The 20,240-nt window shown below is 39.7% G+C and overlaps 1 protein-coding gene across 5 annotated transcripts in view; it reads left to right on the top strand.

The window, feature by feature from the left end:
- The window catches only part of KCNIP4 (potassium voltage-gated channel interacting protein 4), a 389,707-nt gene that overhangs the window by 367,733 nt on the left and 1,734 nt on the right, over window positions 1-20,240 (top strand). For all 5 annotated transcript variants that reach the window (XM_060777889.2, XM_060777886.2, XM_060777888.2 and 2 more), the window contains 3 exons: window positions 6,160-6,230; window positions 15,139-15,246; window positions 19,958-20,062. In XM_060777889.2, coding sequence (XP_060633872.2) covers window positions 6,160-6,230; window positions 15,139-15,246; window positions 19,958-20,062 — 284 coding nt within the window. The remainder of the gene's footprint in view (window positions 1-6,159; window positions 6,231-15,138; window positions 15,247-19,957; window positions 20,063-20,240) is intronic.

The raw sequence follows: 20,240 nt of genomic DNA, 5'->3' as shown, positions 1-20,240 counted from the left end.
TGTACTTCTAAAGTTGGTGCTTTGCTTTCTTAATTTAAACTCACTTCATAGGCAGAACAAATGTAGCCACCTTAAAAAGTGGCAGTCTGCAATGTCTCAGTACCTGAGGTAGGACACACACTAATATCCCCTTCCCTTCCTTTTCCCTCTTTCTCTCTCCACGGTGCTGCTTCTCCATACCTTGACTTTGTTGTCTCCTTTCCCTTAGCAAGCAGCTATGGAGACTTATTAATGATACTATGGCACAGGTAGCCTCCTGCTCCCTATGTCTGGCTTAAGTGATTTTTTGTTCTAAATAAGTTGTGAGACAGCAGTCAGAAAACAAAGACCCAAAAGAAAATTAACAGTTCCCATGAGCATCATTTCACATGTCAACTAATGTTTACAAAATAAAATATAAGGTACCCATATCTACCAATAATCTTATCTTACAATATATATACATACAGATGTTCCCTTACACACATATATTAATAGATAGTGCTTTGAATATGTTTCATGTATTGTGTTAAATAAATATTCAGTGCACAGTGCAAATGCATTAAACATCAACTGCATATAGGCTGGCTTTGCACATGAATTGACATCAAAGCATGCTTATTGTGTATGCAGTGGAGTGAAAGAATGGATAGGCATAGGATTAGAAAGATCTTGCATACAGATAAGCATAGAAATGCATATTTTCCAAGGGTAAACGAAAGAGGGGGATAGCACAGAGACATGTTGTACCCACCAGCTCAAAAGGGAAAGTAGATAAATTCATGTGGATGTGGCTATCAATGATTCATGAGGACGTGGCTATCAATGACCCAGTGACTGTGTCAGAGATTACGTGCTCCCAGTTGCTGCAGAATCATACAACCTCATCATACAGGCTAATTTGCCAATTGTACACCACTTGCTCTCCCTTTTGCCGCAGAGCCCATTACACAATGTACATCTACTTCTGGAGAGGCTCCATGACAAAAGGGTAGAGTAAATGGCGTACGCCACTGTGGCGGCAACACAAGAGGCTTTCCGAGTTGTCTTTGCAACCATGGGGTAAGTCGGGTGGAGGATGCTTCCCACATGGGATGGGGCCAGTGGTAAGACTGGGGCCAGTGGTGGGTTGCTAGACACTGCTCCAATCCTGCTTGCTCATTTTGAAGCATGGATGCCCATATGAAGAACGTTCAGACTTTGCAGTAAGTTGGATGAGAGGCTTGGTCTACTCACTAGAGAGAAATGGAGTACCAATCCTTGCAATAACCAAGAAAGCACACCCACACACATAAGGAACACTTACATTTGCAGATTTTCTTATATATATTCATTCCATTGCCTTTAAATATTTTACTTGTCCCATGGTCACAATTAACATAACTTGACCAATACTTGTCACTGCATCTTACAAACACACACAAAAAAGTGACAGGATATGTATAGGCAAGTTACGAACAAGATAGGCACTGTAAGTTTGTTCTTAAGTTGAATTTGTTTGTAAGTTGAAACACCCCTGAGGTGTTTGTTTTGCTGTCTGTGCTTTGTTCAGAAGGATTTACCTCACTTTCTGTTCCTATGATAATTGGATTTTGAAAAAATTGGTTTGTTTTGGAAACAAGGATTGGTGATAAAGTTTGGGTGTAGACACTAGGCTTGGTTGCTTAAAAATGGTTCTAAACAGTGTTCAAAAGTAGGGGGCGCTGGTGGTTCGATTCTAAAGTCACTTCCGAATTTTTCTGAAAAAAATTGGAACTTTCCGAAACTTCTGAATCGATTTGTTAATAGTGGACACAATTGTGCAATACATGAAAAACAGCTTTGGAGATGTCCCTTGCTTGGAATGGTCACCAGTTGTGCAGTTTAGGTGCTGCAGTGTTGGGAAATGTAGTTTGAAGCCCCCAAAACACCACCCAAAGAAAAATCAGAAATGAAAAGCACAAAATTTAGCTTGGGTGACTTCCCTGGCTTGGAATGGTCTCCAGTTGTGCAGCTCAGGTGCTGCAGTGTTGGGAAATGTATGTTCAAAAAGCAAAACCCAGAAAGAAGGGAGACCAACCCCAATAAAATATAATAGCCTTCTTTGGATAGGCACCAGGAAAATGATGTTCAGGACTTTTAGGAAATGTTTAAAAAAGCAAAACCCAGAAACAAGGGAGACCCCCCCAATAAAAATAGCTATTGCTAAGCTTTAGTGACCAAAAAATTAGTTTCAAATTATTTTATTAACTTCTCCCTCACTCCCAAACAAACTTTTCCTTTTTTCTGTCTCTTCTCTTTCTCTCCCCCCTTCTCCTAAAACTTCCCTTCCTTTTCTCTTCTGTCTTCCATCCTTCTCCAAACATCCTTTCCTTTGGTTCCAGACAAATCCTTTCCAGTCCACCCACCCCCAACAGCAGCAGCACAATAGGAGAGGCAGCGGCTGCCAACCTCCCTCATTCCTTCCCTGGCTGGAATGAGCCTCCCAGCCACGTGCTTGGGTTTATAAGCAGCAATGACTGCCAAGATACTGGATAATCCCTCCCCTCCCCAAAACGTAAGCCCTGATTGGCTGGGAGGCAAGCAGCTTAGTCTACACCTCCCCTTTTTCATGCAAGTAAGAAAGCTTTATCATACTTCCAACTCAACTTCTGATCCAATGTATTCAATTGGCCAAGGCAATTCAAAACTATAGGAGACTTCCAACTCGTAGATACGTGTCAGAAGTCCCTTCGGAAGCCCAAAAACTTCCAACTTTATTTCTGAATCTGCAACATCCAAGCAAACTTGCCCATGCCTATTAGACACCTTTTTCCCATGATAACTTCCAGGAGTGAATTTCCCTTCCTAGAAGTCAATTTCTCTTACTTCCTGTTGTCTCACCCCCATTCTTAACTATGACTCATTTGTAAGTCAGATGTTTGCAACTTGGGGAATGCCTGTATTAGATGGGGACCAGGCCCGTAGCCAGGATTTCGTTTCGGGAGGGGGGGGGGGCTAAAAAATTTTCAGGGGGGGTTTCAGGGGGGGGGGCTGAGTCTGAGTGAAAGAGGGTCTAGCCTAGCAAACCTTTTGTATCATTACCCCAATACCCCCATGCATATGGGATATATTGAGTATGGTGATCAGATAATGATATGAATAAACATAATAGTTTAAATAATGCACCAGTAAGGCTTTTTCGTGAACCATCATGAGAATTTCGGGGGGGGGGCTGAAGCCCCCCGAGCCCCCCCCCCCCCCCCCCCGGCTACATGCCTGATGGGGACCTGAACAATATGATGATATACAAAAGGGGAAACCTCAAACAAGGTTGAGGCAGGATACAAGACCAATGTATCCTGCCTCAAGCCACAGGGAGAGGCAGGCAATAAAATTGTTGTTGTTGTTGTCATTATTGACCTATGTAATTGTGTCTGTTCTTCCAATATCATCTGACTGAGACTTCTCTGTGTTGAAGTGGGTTGTGAATGTGTGGCCAATGTGAATATGCTAATGTAATGAGTGAGAATGGAATTATCAAACTCCTTCTATTGTATCAACCATATTAGTAATCTATGTCAGTTCCGGATGCCACCCTTCCAAATGTTAATGTCTTGTAAGCGTCGTTATGACGCTAAAAAGAAGCCATATTTCAACCATTTCTGTACTGATGTCTATTCCAGACTTAGTGTGAGAGAAATTACAATAAGTAGCTCTAATTAAAAGCTTAAGGACTTCATCCTTCAGCTTATATTTAATCACATTTGTCTTCCCAGTCTTGGATGTTTTACTGAATACAAACTGAAACTACTGAAATATTCTGAAAAGCATGGAAGGTCACTACAAAAGTTAATTCAGGCAAAGTTGACAATTCCCTTTACTGATTTTTATATATAGTTTAAAACTTTTGATTCTTTCTGTGGAAATAGTCTGAATAATATTGTCATTAAAGATAAGCTGTTACACATTTTCCATTTGGATTGTTCACAGTCCAACACTCTAACCCTATACTGGCTCTCAGATACAACAAATGAATGGCAGAGAAGCAGGTTGAAAGTATTTAATTCTATGAAGGAGAAAAGGCATTCCTTGTCTTTATTTAGAATGTAAATTTTGAATACAGTACATGAGATTATTTCTCATACTGGACCTACAACTCGGTCTCATTCACCCTATGGAATTCATTGGGTTGCAGTAAGTTGGTGGGCAACAAAGGTACATAGACACGTGTGCACATATCTGAAATCATGTGGTCTGCCTATATTGCATTGCTACCAAGCACAATTCAAAGTGCTGGCTTTAGCCTATAAAGCCCTAAATGGCCACGGCCCAGTTTACTTGTCCGAATGCATCTCCCTATATGAACAACTGCGAAGACTAAGATCTCCTGGGGAGACCCTGCTCTTGGTCCCGCCAATGTCACAGGCATGTTTGGTGGGGACGAGAGACAGGGCCTTCTCAGCGATTGCCCCCCAACTATGGAACTCCCTTCCTGGCAATATTAGATCAGCCCCCTCCCTCCTGGCCTGGCTGTGGGACCAAGCCTTTGGGGCAGTGCAATGAGGCAATAATAGAATGGTATCCTGAGATGGTTTTTAAGCAACTGATTTTAAAGTGGATATAAGTGATTTTAATGTTTGTGTTTATGTATGGTTTCATGTCTCGGCACTGAATGTTTGCTGTATATATATTGTGCTCCGCCCTGAGTCCCCTTCGGGGTGAGAAGGGCGGATTATAAATGTTTCAAATAAATAAATAAATCTACCCAGGACTATAGAACTATCTATTATAAACAATTATAAGATATGTTCTTAAAATATATTGTTTACCAATAATTCCAATTTTATCTTTAACAGTGTCAGGTGCTGGCTATGGCTACATTTACAGATGGCTCTCTTGGGGAGATGTGGTCTATTCCATCCATTCAAGTGTTTTGATTTGATGGATGTCAAATAATTCTAATTGGCTTGTTCTGTTCAATATGCAGTTGAAATGCATTTGAAGAACATTTTTTTTCTCCTCCCAAAGCTGAGGGGGCTCATCTTATTTTGGGATTTTCCAGATGCATTGACAGTTCCTGAGAAGTATTACAATTTTTTATAGTCATTAATAGACTAATAGATTTTTGAAACACACATAAGGTGTGTGCAAAGTGTATGTGCTTTCACGTCATCTGCTGATCAAAGGCAGCCTCATGAATAGATCTTTCTTAGGCAAGGAATACTTAAGAGATCCTTTTGCTAGTGTCTAATGTACAGTCCATAGCACCAAGATCTACCTTGCTTATCTTCCAAAATCAGACAGTATTTGGTGTCTTTAGGGTATTTAGATAGTGCTGTTACTGTACCTTATATTCATCTTTATAATTCCTGCTGCCTAAAAACATTTGAATTATGACCATCTGACAGATGGTGGGATGATAAAAACAAGGAAAAATAAGCTGAGATATAGCTTTTATCCTAGAACGCTGACTACATTGAACATTATGGTTTTCATCATCATCGGCGATCTCTTGTGTCTCAGTATGATTGCTTTCCAAGTGTAGGGTATTGGCAGTGGGTCCATAAGTGATTGTAGAGACCTATTCTTGACCTGCATGTTATAATAGTAATAATAAACCTTATTTAGAGCCTGCCACCATCTCCCCAATGGGGACTCGGAGCGGCTTACATGGGGCCAATCCCGGACAACATATTACAGCAATAAAATCAAAACATAAACAACAAATAACAACAACATCATCAAAATTACATTTAAAAAAGCAGTCATAAAAGAACATTCTAATAAACACAATGTTCTTTCAGTGAGGACATCAGTTTCTAGATGGGAGGTTGGCTTGATGAGCCTTCCTCTCCCTTTCGTCCTCCATTCTTGCCTCTTCGAATTCCTCAATGGTTTTACACTAAGGTGGCATCAGGGGTTGCACGATAGTGATTAGAATGTGGAAGGATTGATGTGTTGTTTCCTAATTATACGTATATAAAGTGATTGGGGATGCTATTTAATTTCGTTGTACGATGTACAATGACAGATTTATTCTATTCTTTTCTATTCTATCTAGATCATAAATGAAAATAACTGAAAGCAGACATGAGCTGTTTTTTTAATTATATTTATTTAAAATATAAAGGAATAATTGGGGGTTGATAGAATAAAAAATAATCTGCAGCGACACTGATTTAAAAATGTTATTAAAGAAAAAACATGTTTTCATTGCAGATTCCACAACATATGCACATTTTTTGTTCAACGCATTTGACACAGATCATAATGGATGTGTAAGTTTTGAGGTGAGTCTAAGTATTTATTTCAGATCTCATTTACTGTGTTTCAGAGCTTCAACTCAGTTCATCAGGGTGTCATTTTGCACATCTTTCATTTAGTATGCTTGCTTTGAGACTGGGCATTGAAAGCATACATAGGCTTAATGTGAAAGTCTAATTACTGAGACATGTATCTCTGAGAAAATCCCATTATGGGGCAGGGAAATATGTTAAAGATCAGGAATATGCAATCCTCTTAACCTCAACTAGATTTTTTTCACAGTTTTTAGAGGGAAACATAAGAGTGATTGATTGATTGATTGATGGAATTGATTAATTCTGGCAAGTGGGAACATAGAAAAGGTACAACAGCCTAACCATCCCATTTCAGAAGGTACTGACTAGAATTGTTATGATACCATGAATCTATCACTGTTATCCTATTGGTAACTCCCAACCAGAATAGATCTATTCAATTAGGTTAAGACATAGGCAAATTTCACTGATTGGGTCTACTGCAGATAGGACTCACAACAGAATTTAGACCTACATTTGCAAGATGTCAACAGGCTTTATTATTTACTAAGAGGACTGGGTTGACTCAGATGGCAGAATAGTCATTTTCTGTATATAGAAAAAAGGTTGATGGTGCCATCTTGTCCCCTGTTTCAGGCAGCTAAATGCCTTGGATTACTCATGCCTGGTAGAAATAATTAGGATTAGTATTTTGCTTTATTACGGTACATGTCGAGTCTTGAATTCATTTGGCCTCTGTTTTGCAGGTAGCAAAGAAAATCAGTAATCATAGTCTTAATCACTAGATATGTTATAAAGCAGCAGGTGCCCTTTATTGGTATCCTCAGCACATGCTTTTTTCTGCTACTCGTGTTCATTCTCCCACCAACTCTTGAGCAGATTATAGTTCTTCTTTGCTGGTACTTTTATACTGTACAATACTTCTTTAATGAAGCATTGACATACCTATCAATCAGAAATAATATCAGCTATTCACCTGATGCATATAATGGCATTTTCTAGCAGGTCCTAAATCAAATCAAATCAGTTTTGTTTCATTGATCTTAAAGTACACTATGCAACACGATTTTTGTTCCTGAGCTATAAATATAGTTTCCTAATTGGCTCTATCATAAAAAAAATGGAAAAAGTTTATTAAACTGCAAAAACTTTGTTTTTGCACATACAGGGTTAGTCAAAATGCATAGGCCAATAAGCCATTCAATTGAATGGCTTATTGGCCTATGCATTTTGACTAACCCTGTATTTTCATTGAGGAAAAAAAATAAACTTTTGGGTTTCACGTAATCGAAGGATAAAAAAGAAAAATGTTTCTGGAGTATAACAACTACTTTCAAAGTAAGTACCACACAATTCAACAAGAAGTAATACTTTCAAACCAGGAAGAGTTTTTTTTTCAAATTTTGTTACATAGTGTTATAGAGCTGGAAGGGACCTCAAGAATCATGGAGCTAGAAGAAACCCCAAGGTCTATCCATTACAAACCCTGTGCCATGCAGGAATATACCATTAAAGCATCCCACAACATCTTCTAGCCAGCCTCTGTTTAAAAACATCCAGGGGAGATTCTGAATAAACATGAATACCCTGAGGCAGTATATTTCAGTGTTAAACAGCTCTCCCTGTCAGGAAGTTCTTCTAAGATTTACATAGGATCTCTTTTCCTTGAGTTTTGAATCCATTGTTCCATGTCTTCATCTTTGGAGAAGTAGAAAACAAGCTTGCTACTTCCTGAGTATGGCATTCTTACAAATTAAATATTTGACACATGGTTATCTTTAAGTGAAACATACCCATTTCCTTAAATCACACCTCATACGCTAGGCTTCCAGACCTTTTATCATTTTATTCCTGTTTGTTAATATCCTTCTTGAATTGTGGTGCCCAGAACTAGACACATTATTCCAGGTGAGATCTGACCAAAACAGAATACACTGATCCTATTACTTCCCTCGATGTAGACCAGTGGTTCTCAAAATGTGCTCCATGGAGCTATTGAGATTCCACAAAGCATACTAAAGGGCTCCATAGTTCCCTCCTCCTCGCTTCCTCTCTCCCCCTTCTCCCCCTCCAAGCTTTTCCTCCTCTTTCCTGCTCCCACCTCCCTCCGCCTCCCTCCCCTCCAAAATCCTTTTTTGCTCACTTCCCTTGCTGACAAGTCTTCTTTCCCTCACCTTCCTCGCCTCCCAGATCCTTTCTCCCTTATCTTGCTTGCTTCCAAAACACTATTTCCCTCCCACCACTTAGGGCTTTTCCTGGATGGCAGAAGGGGGTTGGATTGTATGGCGTTTGGGTCTCTGTTTATTATTATTATTATTATTATTATTATTATTATTATTATTATTATTACAAAGGCTGGATGGCCATGTTTTGGGGGTACTTTATTTTTCCTGCATGGCAGTAGGTGGTTGGACTAGATAGCCCCTGGGGTCTTCCACTGATATACTGTTTATGCTGGTCAAAAAGTGTGCGCATGCCTGATATATATGCATTATATATAATATAATATTTCTTGGGGCTCCACAAGAAACTTTGGTTTCAAAAAGGGCTTTGTGGCTGAAAAAGTTTTAGAATGCCTGATGTAGACATTATTTTATTTATATAAATGTTTTATTGTTTGCTGTTTTATGCTTTTAAATGCTTCGTTATGTTTTTACTTTTGTTAATGTATGTAATTTATATATGGCATCGAAGTGTGCCAACTTGTTCGCTGCCTTGAGTTGCCTTCGGGCTGATATGGGCGGGGTAGAAATAGCATAAATAAATAAATAAATAAATAGATGCAGCTTAGAATCCCAATGGCTCCTTATTACCAAATACACTGCTGATTTATCTTCTGCTTTTGGTCTACTAAGACCCCTAGATTCTTTTCACATGTACTGTTTTCATGTCAGGTGCCAACCATCCTAGATTTGCACATTTTCTGTCTTCTGCTTAAGTGTAGTACCTTACATTTCTCGCCGTTGAAATTCACTTTGTTAGTTTTGGCCACACTCTAATCTGTTAAAGTCCTGCCCCATCTTGAATCCACAGCTAAAGCATCTTCGACGCATACAACCTACATTGAAAAACATCTAATGAAAAGAGTTCACTGCCTTCTGACCTAATACATGTTTCTATCAAACAATAGGGATTTCTTCTTCATGTTTATTCAGAATCTCCTTTCTTTTGTCTCCACAAAGGCAACATGACTAAAATATTTCCTTAGCCTGTAGCAAACAAGATGCTCATAAATCATAGTAAAAAGAGATTTATATACCACAACAATACAAATTTCATATAGTTGAAAGTATAAAACAGAATATGAGACCATGAACAACTTTTAAATATTATAATAAAAGCCATTTTTTATTTTGACAAATTCTGATGTATTAGATTCTACTCTGCTCATTCCACCATACAATCATCATTCCCAGATGGACCATAATCAATCCTGAAAAGGATAAAAAGAGATTTAATATAATGAGAAAAAAAATATTAAATTAGGGGACAGGGGAAAGAGAGGGTCTCTTAATTAACTAGGCTCACTTCCTCTGTTTCACTTTCCTTCACCTCCCAAATAACTCCTTTATTCCATCATATTGTTCCCAAGGAAGCAGCTGCTGCTCATTTTAACCCTCTGTTGACAGGATAGGATCAAATGCTTTTCAAAAGCCCTGTGTGAAAGTAATACAACTTTGGTGTCAGTTTCTTTACTCTTTCAGTTACGTTATCCGTTTAGCTTTTCAGATTTTGGAAGCTTTTTTCCATTTTTTTTTTTGTAGTTGTATGCCTTCATTTCTGAATTACGTTAAAGTAGGTGGAAAGTCCATTTTAATCTGGTTGTTGATGATAGAGAAGATTTAAATGTCAAATAGCACCACTACCTCTAAAAAATGTAGGATGGGTGACAGGTTGACTTGTTTTGATTTATTCTGTTTGCTCTATGTTCTCAAGATTGTAAAAATAGTTTTAAAGCATAGAATGATCACAGAAGACACAATATTAGGGATATTGTGTCACGGAGACTCCATAGTTTGTGTGTGTTTACTTGCCTTTACATGCTATTGTTAACCCCAAAAGGCTTATCTGCAACAATATTGCTTTACTGAATAATTTTATTTGCCATCCAATGATCTCCGGTTAATAATGTTCTGTATTTTCTTGGACACCTTTGACCCTGAGCTCTTTTCTTTGACTAGATTAGCACTGTTAATTTTCCTTTTGATAGAGGGTTAATGAATGAGGGGATAAGACTTTAGTAAACAGTAGACTTTGTCATGAAGGTTGGTGTGTTTGAAAGAGGTAAGAATAATTTCTGCCCAAAGTAATAATTGAGTTTGGAATTCTAAACCTTCTGCTGTCAATGTGGAGATAATCTCTTCGTGATTCAGAGGTCACTTACTTACAGAAAAGCCTTTTTCCAGCACTGAATGTATTTTTCTGAGGATTATATCTAACTTAGTTGAGATGCTGGGGTGAATACACAATTTTTGCCTGTTGCCCTTAGACATTGAAATTATGTTAGATGTCTAGAAAATAATATAGCGGAGATGTGTTTGGCCTTCTTGCTACTTTCCTCTGTTAAGGTGTTCCCTGCGCCTCTTGTGGAAAGAGCATTTCTTGCTTTCTGGCTGCAGAGTGGCAAAACCAACCAAGAGAAAAAAACAAGGTGGTAACAGAGCTTCAGAATGTAACTTCTTAATAATTTCTGCACTAGTTTGGAGCAAAAATTGAGGGGGTGTAAGGTTTAAAGGTTTACATATGCCCACCTTGACCTCCCTTCCCATTAGGAGAAAAGCAGGATGTAAATGCAATAAACACATTAAAAATATGTGGAGAGGAGGTGATTTTGGAAAGGAGTGTATCTGCAAAGACAGATTCCCAGAGGAGAGTGAATGCACTATCAACAGTTTGACATACAGCCAACCCAGAATGGAATCACCAAGAAATGTTGTTGCATGTAGGCTTTTTAGATATTAATGCATTGCAATACAATGGGTGAATGTATCAAAAGCTCTTGCAATCTCCATTTTTGTCTAATGTTTTGAATTTATCAGATGAATCTTTTGAACAAAGCCAGGGAGAAAGCAGACTCAGAATGGTGTGTGTGTGTGTATGCATTTAACTATAAATGATTGACAACTGGAAAATAGAGGGAGAAAATGTGGAGGCCGTGGCAGACTTTGTATTTCCAGGTGCAAAGATAACTGCAGATGCAGACTGTGGCCAGGAAATCAGAAGACACTTACTTCTTGGGAGGAGAGCAATGTCCAATCTCGATAAAATAGTAAAGAGCAGAGGCATCACACTGGCAACAAAGATCCACATAGTCCCTATAGTAATCTACGGATATGAGAGCTGGACCTTAGGGAAGGCTGAGCGAAGGAAGATAGATGCTTTTGAGCTGTGGTGTTGGAGGATAATTCTGAGAGTGCCTTGGACTGCGAGAAGATCCAACCAGTCCATCCTCCAGGAAATAAAGCCCGGCTGCTCACTGGAGGGAAGGATACTAGAGACAAAGTTGAAGTACTTTGGCCACATCATGAGGAGACAGCAAAGCCTAGAGAAGACAATTACGCTGGGGAAAGTAGAAGGTAAAAGGAAGAGGGGCCGACCAAGGGCAAGATGGATGGATGGCATCCTTGAAGTGACTGGACTGACTTTGAAGGAGCTGGGGGTGGTGACGGCCGACAGGGAACTCTGGCGTGGGCTGGTCCATGAAGTCACGAAGAGTTGGAGATGACTGAACAAATGAACAACAATAAAATGCATACCGCAATGAAGATTACCTGGGAAAGAATCCAACTGGAGCATTGCAGCACACTCAAATACCTGAGAGTCACTCTGGACCATGCTCTGACTTATAAGAAGCAGTGCTTGACTATTAAGCAAAAAGTGGGCACTAGAACTAATATCATATGAAAGCTCACTGGCACAACCTGGAGATCACAACCGGATACAGTGAAAACATCTGCCATTGCTATTCTGCTGTTGAATATGCATGCCCAGTGTGGAATACATCTCACTACATTTAAACAGTGGATGTGGCTCTTAATGAGACATGCCACATTATTACAGGATGTCAGTGCCCAACACCACTGGAGAAATTATGATAGCTGCCTGGAAGTAGCAGTCAGCAATGAAAAGACCACGGTATTGACATCCCGTTTGGATATCAACATGCCAACGACATAAATCAAGAAACAGCTTCCTAAGATCTACAGATATACTTGCAAGAACACCTCAGCAAGTGAGAGTCCAAAAGTGGCATCTTAAACCCGCAACCACAATCAGTGGCTGATACCAGAGGAAAAACTCCCTCCTGGGCACACAGAAGACAGCGCGACTTGGAAGGCAATATACAAACTGTTGCACAGAAGCAGGTTTTAGCCAAGTCCCATGCAAAAGACACACAGGCAAGAGAAAAAAAGGAACATAAAAACTTCACTCTTTTCAGCAGAGGCAATAAACTTGCAGTGTTCCATACAAAATCAAACAGTGCAACAAACTCACATAGTCCTTGTAAGTAACACAGAATAAGGCTTCTTCAACTTCAATCAAATGAGAGAGCAAAACATAAACTTTGAGTAAATAGCTATTCCACCATTACAAAGAGCATCACTGTTAGAGCATAGCAGCATTACTGCATATTGCATCTCCTTCAGAGCAGCATACTCCAAACGGCATTCTAAAATTCATAGTTATACCCCACCAGGTGTGGCCCAAACAGGCTGGCTGACCTACATTACCAGCTGCATATAATAATTAACATCATAAGGTTTTTCTTTAACACACACACACTTGATTCTGCTACGACTTACTGTAACACAGACTGTGGTCTGGTGCCACGGGATGCAGAGCCAGTCTTAAGAAATGGGGCTACAAAATGACATGTGAGTGTGGAGAAGAGCAAACCACAGACCACTTACTACAATGCAGTCTGAGCCCTGCCACATACACAATGGAGGGCATTCTTACAGTGACATCAGAGGTACTTGAAGTGGCCAGCTTCTGGTCAAAGGAAAATTAGCATAATGCCAAGTTTTTAACCTTGTTTGTGGTTTTTTATACATTAAAACTGGTGGGGCAGTGGGTTAAAGTGCTGAGCTGCCAAACTTGCTGACCGAAATGTTGCAAGTTTGAATCCGGGGAGCGGCATGAGCTCCCGCTGTTAACCCCAACTTCTACCAACATAGCAGTTCAAAAACATGCAAATGTGAGTAGATAATAGGTACTGCTCCGGTGGGAAGGTAATGGCGCACCATGCAGTCATGTCTGCCACGTGACCTTGGAGGTATCTACTGACAATGCTGGCTCTTCGGCTTAGAAATGGAGATGAACGCCAACCCCCAGAAATGGACAAGACTGGACTTAATGTCAGGGGAAAACCTTTACCTTTCCCTACACATTAAAACAGTGTTCTCAATCTGTTTCTGACACGATAAATAAATAACTATAAAATGTACTAGCTGCAAAAGGATATTCTGTGTGTTAAAACAAGAAACCACTTTTCAAATTTGTGACTTGTGTGGGTTACATGGTTCAGAACCTGGCGTGGTTCTCAACTTGTGGGTCCCCAGATGTTTTGGCCTTCAACTCCCAGGAATCTTAACAACTGGTAAACTGGCTGAGATTTCTGGAAATTGTAGGCCAAAACATCTGGGGACCCACAGGTTGAGAACCACTGTGTTAGGGACATAAGCTAATAGGAGGACTTAAACATGGAGGATTTATGCAGCCGGAAAATTCACACCCACCTCAAAATAAAAAGGCTCAAAGTTACTCAGAAAGAAAGATAGTAAAGATAGTAAAATATGCGAAAGCCCTCTCCCTTCCTGCAGTAAGTGAACACTTTGATAGTTTGGGCATTTGTGCTACAAAAGAGCTGCTGCCTCCCTAGGTAGTTTGGGAATACTATATGGAAAAGCACAGAAGTTGAGTGTTGCTTGCCTCTGTTCTAAATTCTCCTCCTCCTCCTCCTCCTCCTCCTCCTCCTCCTTCCTGACTACACACTTGGGTAGATCTTTGCACCTAAATCATGTGTTCCATAATGTCTTATATCCTTTGGTATAGTATATAAAAACACATGCTTGGTCTAGAAACCCCTGATCAAATGATTGCAAAAGGTGGTTTTAAACTATACTTGTCTGCATATTTAAACTCCACAAAAAAGTTGCTGACCCTTTTAATTGGTTCATGTAATTAAGTTATGCCTGTGGGAAGATAAGAGATGTAAATTCCCTGTAGCAGTCTGATCACTTTTATTCCTCTTGGGCTCAGACTTTCATATTACTAAATTAATTGAGTTTATTATTCATAGGCTAAAACAAATGTGGGGAGAAAAATTAACATCTCATACAAAATCATATATGTCATCTGTTCTATTTTGGGTCCCTCATCAATGGTAGTAATCCCACGGTGGTTCGTAACAACTTGTACTAATTATACATGTCAGCCTTAGCAGCACTCTATAATAAAAAACAGTAACACATGAATAATCAGGTTGATGAACCGGGGCAGCTACTTAGGTGCTTAGGCATTTTATTTTTTGGCTTGCAATCGATGTAATCCTCGAGCCATTTATGTGGAAAGAATCTCATTGCGAAATCAATTATTTATGTGTAAATGATAAAAAGCACGATGCAATCAAAGCTGGACACTTTACTGTTCCTTTTATTTCAGTAAACCCAATCTAGACAAAAGTAGCTACTTAAGAGGTCTCATTGAAACCATACTGATTTCAAAAAGAGTATTAAGTATGCGTTTAGATTTAAGTGCCTAATATTGTCACTGTGCCTACTTATTTTCTGATAGGGTAGAAGGCAAAGCTGTCATTCTCTCTTAAACCATAACATGCAGTATTTTCTGTTTTTTTTTTTTTAAAGATCATAATATCCTTTTTCATCTTTTCCCCCAGGATTTTGTTATGGGCCTTTCAATTTTACTCCGAGGGACCGTGCAGGAAAAACTCAACTGGGCTTTTAATTTGTATGATATAAATAAGGATGGATATGTAACTAAAGAGGTAAGCAGTGTCAATGTGATTCAAATAGCAGAGCACAAATGTCCTCCATCTATTCTTTATGTTGTCTTCTCCCCATGGCTGCCACCTACCTCCCTACCAGATGAGGGTGGAGTAGCCCAAGAGTCCAGCTGTGTTCCTGCAGCTGGGCACATGAAGCTGACACAAGTCTCCCAGGCATCCTGGTTACAGAAGCATAGTTGGGTGTTGCCTGGCCATCCAGCCTCTCACAGTCACTAAAAGGTCATTGGGGGAGATATAGGCAGCAGAGAAATAGAGAGTTACTGATGGATCTGCAACATCAGTATCTGCAACAACCACAAAAGGTTATACAGAGGTGTGATTTCGCATTGCTTAAATTAAATTAAAGCTGCTTATTCCAAATAATGCAGCCCCAAACAGCCGAAATATCCTTGTGAAGGAGTAGTTAAACTGCTGCCACCAATTGTAACGATGACCGTTTTAATGCCACCGAATGCCACCAATTGTGAAGGTGCACGTGGTAAAGCACCCACTGCCACCTTATCTATGAGGAAAGCCAGGCAACGATCAATATCAACCTAGGAGCTATTTTATAAAGGTACTGTTAATTACAGAAGGCTTTATTCACTTGATAGCGTAGCGTTTACTTTCTTGGCTTGACTTTACTATATTGCAGGCAGTTCAACTTAGGAGAAACTGTATCAGGCAAGGCTTGAGGAAAACAGTAACAAGTTTATTTTAACAGGAGTATAACAATGTATAACTGTTCTTCAAAAGAGGCACAAATCTTGATGGATACATTGGAAAGGTTTCATGAGTAAACTCAGGCAAACACTTCATAAGGTTTCACAGCTGGCACAACAGGCTTAAACCCAGCCAAACCTTGATTCTTAATTTAGAATCAACAACCCCCTGTACCGGGTCCTTCTCTGCAACCACTTGGTCACCAATTGATTCCCTGAATCTCCACCAAGAGATTCAGTCTTTCCCTATAGCACACTGGCTACAGACACATTCCCTGAATCTCCACCAAAAGATTCAGTCCACTCAGTAGCTTGCTGGCGTACTGACTGACCCTTTTTCAAAACAGCTGCCCCTGAAGAGGCAGTTGGCTCCGCCCCTGTTGCTATGGCAACTCAGCTAACGCCAAGCCACTCTCCAACAAAACATAATCTTACATACTTACCATCCCTAAACCACTGTCCAAACTACACATAACCAAAGGAATAAAATTTACACATCGTCACAATCCTGTTTCTAGAATATATTTTATGTGCACATATTACATATGCACACCCTAATGTGTATTGTTATAATGAAGTCTGACACACACACACAGAGAGACAATAATTAAGGAGCTGATAATTAAGGAGCTGATCATATCACCCCTTTGGTTTTGCCATTTGTGTCCATTCTTTTGGGAGCAATTTGTTGTGATTTCCTGGATCTGACCTAAGATACAATTGAAGCTTGATTGATTTTTGAGGCCTGGATTGAGGAGAGGGTCTTATTTTTTTCCTGCTTTCTCCCCCTAAAGTTGCATATTCTTAATTCATTGATGTACTACAACTTGGTAATAATTTTTTTAAAAAGGTAAAGGAATGTAATTGAATAATTACTTGACATGGAGATGCTTACGATAATGTTTTTAAGGCTTTGTATGGTTTTTTTAATATTCTTATATTTTATGCTAAATGTTTTAACACTATTTTATGATTGTTTTATTAATTATAATTGTTGAGGCAGCAAATTGTTGCCAATTGTGAACCACCCTGAGTTGCCTCTGGGCTGAGAATGGGGGTATATAAATGTGGTAAATAAATAAACACATAATCTAGGACAAGAAGACGTGTTTTGTGGGGGAGTTTTAACACAACACCCCCGGCGCTAAAAAAAACAGCAACCAAGTAGTAGGACAATATATATACTGCAGCCTTCTGACACATCTGCCCCACTTGGTAGAGTTCATATTGTTTCGACCACTGCTTTTTAAACAGTGGATCCTGTCTGGGGTTGCCAAGGCACCTAGGATTCAGCTGACCCCTGGATTAATGTGCAGCTATAGAAACAAATGTTGTCTGTGGCATGCACATTCAGCCAGACCACTTTGTAGCTGCTGCGCCTTACCTGCTTGCTGCTTATCTATCTTTCTGCTATTTCAATTAAACACTGTGCAACCGTTTCATCTGTCAAGCGACCTTGACAGCAATATGTATTTCTTGTTCCAGTTACTAAGTGACTTAACTATTTACAAGCAAATACTCACAGCACAGATATGTCACACCATCAAGAGAGAGTTCACAAAGAGAAATATGGCTTCCAGTTTATATAGCATAGCCTATTTCTGTATCAGCCCAGCAAATGACCTCTAAGCTTGTCACTGTGACCTAGTCGGACATGTTGTATTTAGTCCAGCCCCTCCACTGAGCAATTAACCCCTAGCTGACACATGTCTGGAGGAATAATATTTTTCTTACTTATGGATTCACTACCATTTCAACAAATCCAGAGCTCAATGTTAGGGTCACAAAAAAATCGGCAACAGTAAAAAATTTCTGAATGCCACCCATTTACAAAGTTTGTTAGCAACAACATGCAGTGTTTACAGTGGACTCTGCAAAAATGCTTCAGCTGTATTCCATAAAAAGGAAAATCAGCCTGTTTAGCAAACCTTGCAAGTGCTGATTTATTATCATGAATGTTTGATTTTTATATTTATTTTATATACCTATATACATGAGATCATGTAAACATTGCTCGGGTGACAAGGGTACCATGTGGAAAAAGTTGAAGAAGTCCTGGTTTAGACTATAGATCAGTAGTTTAGAATCCTACACCGAGCCATTTTTGTGCCCGACTCACCTCCTGGACACCTCAAAATCTTGTTATTGTTCTTTCCCTTCAAATTATTCCTAACTTATGGCAACCCTAAGATCAGTCTATCACAGGGTTCTCTTGGCAAACTTATACAGAAGGGGTTCATCTTTGCCTTCCTCGGAATAGGAGTATGAATTGTCCAACATCACCTAGTGAGTTTCTGTGGCTGAGTTGGGACTGGAATCCTAATTTCCTCTTCCAAACATCCAAATTGGTAGCCACATCATACTGCTGGGGCTCCAGCAGAGCTGAAAGTATGTGTGTATGTGAGCGAGGGGATTAGTTTCCACAGGATGTTTACTCCTGCTAAAGGCCCTTGCTTTTGTAACAGAGACGGGAATCATATCTGGCTAGAGTTGCTAATAGTTGCAATAAATTATATGTCAATGGCTGCTTTAGGAGGGTACAAGGGGGCACATTTCTGAATAGAGTTGAGTCTTAGATATCCGACATAAATGGGCCACCAGAATGTTGGATAAGCAAAAATCTCTGATAATACAGAGGGATTAAGGAAAAGCCTATTAAACCCACCTTCATTGCCCGTTCTCTTTCTTTCTTTCCCTTCCTCTTCCATAAAGCAAACATTTCCGCTGCTGGCAAGGGGGGGGGGGGAGAATGGGCAGGGGCTGCAGAAAGGGGGGGGGTGTGAGGCAAGGTTGGGTACTGAGGTCAAGAGCGTCAGAGAGCAAGACTGGTGGAGCAGCCAGGGCAGTGGGCAGCTCCACGGGGCTCCCCCTTGACCCGTACGGAGTCCACTTCCCTGAAGCCTCACCTGGACTGAATGCGAGGCCCCAGGGAGGAAAGAGACAGCAAGGAGGGAAGCGGAGATCAGAGCAGGAGCCAGAGAAGGAAGAGAAGAAGGAAAGGGAGCTTTGTTGCAATTCTCTGAGGAAGAGGAAGAGTATTGTTTTTATTCTTCCAAGCCATAAGTAGATAAGGTGCGTCAGATAATAGGAGTGTCGGATAAGCGAAGGTTGGATAAGCAAGACTCTACAGTATCCGCCTCTCTCCTTCCAATCCATAAGTAAAACTTCTTTTAAAAATGCTATGGAAAATCTCTTCTGAGTGGCTATGAGGTCAAGATAGGGGGGGAAGGAAGACATATAAAATGATTAGAGGAAAAAGCATGGCAGCAAGCTTCATTTGTCCAAATTAAATGTTAATCACTCTTATTTCTTTGGTACAATTGACTTCAGCAGTAGATAAAATATAGTATTCCTCACTTTAAACATAACCTATTGAGCACCCAGGTAATGGAAGCAATTCCCCAATTGTCATTTCTTGGTCATTTTGAAACATACATCTGGTTCACTCAGAAAGGTTCCTAACAGAACAGATATACTTTTGAAGATTTGTAAATATTTTTCTCATCTAGGAGCAACTTGTTTGCATGAACATTGGTTCTAGTTAAAAAAAACAAAACAAAAACAGCCAAGGCAAGAGAAGCAGGTTACAAAGGTACACTGAATGTTGATTGGTAGCTAATCCAGAGATGGGCAATTTTAGATCTTTTGGGTGCCTTTGGACTACCTCTCATTAGCCCTAGGTAGAACAAGCTATTTGAAGTTACTGGGAGCTGCACTCCGACATTTGGAGCGACACAAATTGCTTATCTCTCAGTCAAACCTCAGCAGTTAACTAAAACCTATGTATCAGTGATGAAAAATATATGGTATCCCAGATGTGCACTATAACTCTCATTGGGCTTTGCTGAGTAGAGTATTCCACCATATACAGTATTCTAAAAGGTTTTCAGCTCTAAGCTGGTATAACATCTGCTAAAGTAAATCTTTCAACACGTACATGCTTTCTGCCTATTTTTCTGCTGATTTTTAACATTCTTTTCTCCCAATAGGAAATGTTGGATATAATGAAAGCTATATATGATATGATGGGGAAATGTACATATCCCATTGTTAAAGAAGATGCCCCAAGACAACATGTGGAAACATTTTTCCAGGTAGACTTGGTTAGCAAATGGGTGTGGGAAATGGTGTCCTTACAAATATTACTTTGATGTTTTTGCATTGTGATTGTTACAAAATGTTATGGTTACGGTTCGAATGTACAGATTTGATCTAGAAGTCTCTGGTTTGCCAATGGAAATATTAAGATGCACCAAGATTAGAACTGAGTTA

The sequence above is a fragment of the Anolis sagrei genome, chromosome 5, assembly GCF_037176765.1.
Source record: "Anolis sagrei isolate rAnoSag1 chromosome 5, rAnoSag1.mat, whole genome shotgun sequence".
Taxonomy (NCBI): domain Eukaryota; kingdom Metazoa; phylum Chordata; class Lepidosauria; order Squamata; family Dactyloidae; genus Anolis; species Anolis sagrei.
This window is presented reverse-complemented; position numbering and strand designations above follow the sequence as displayed.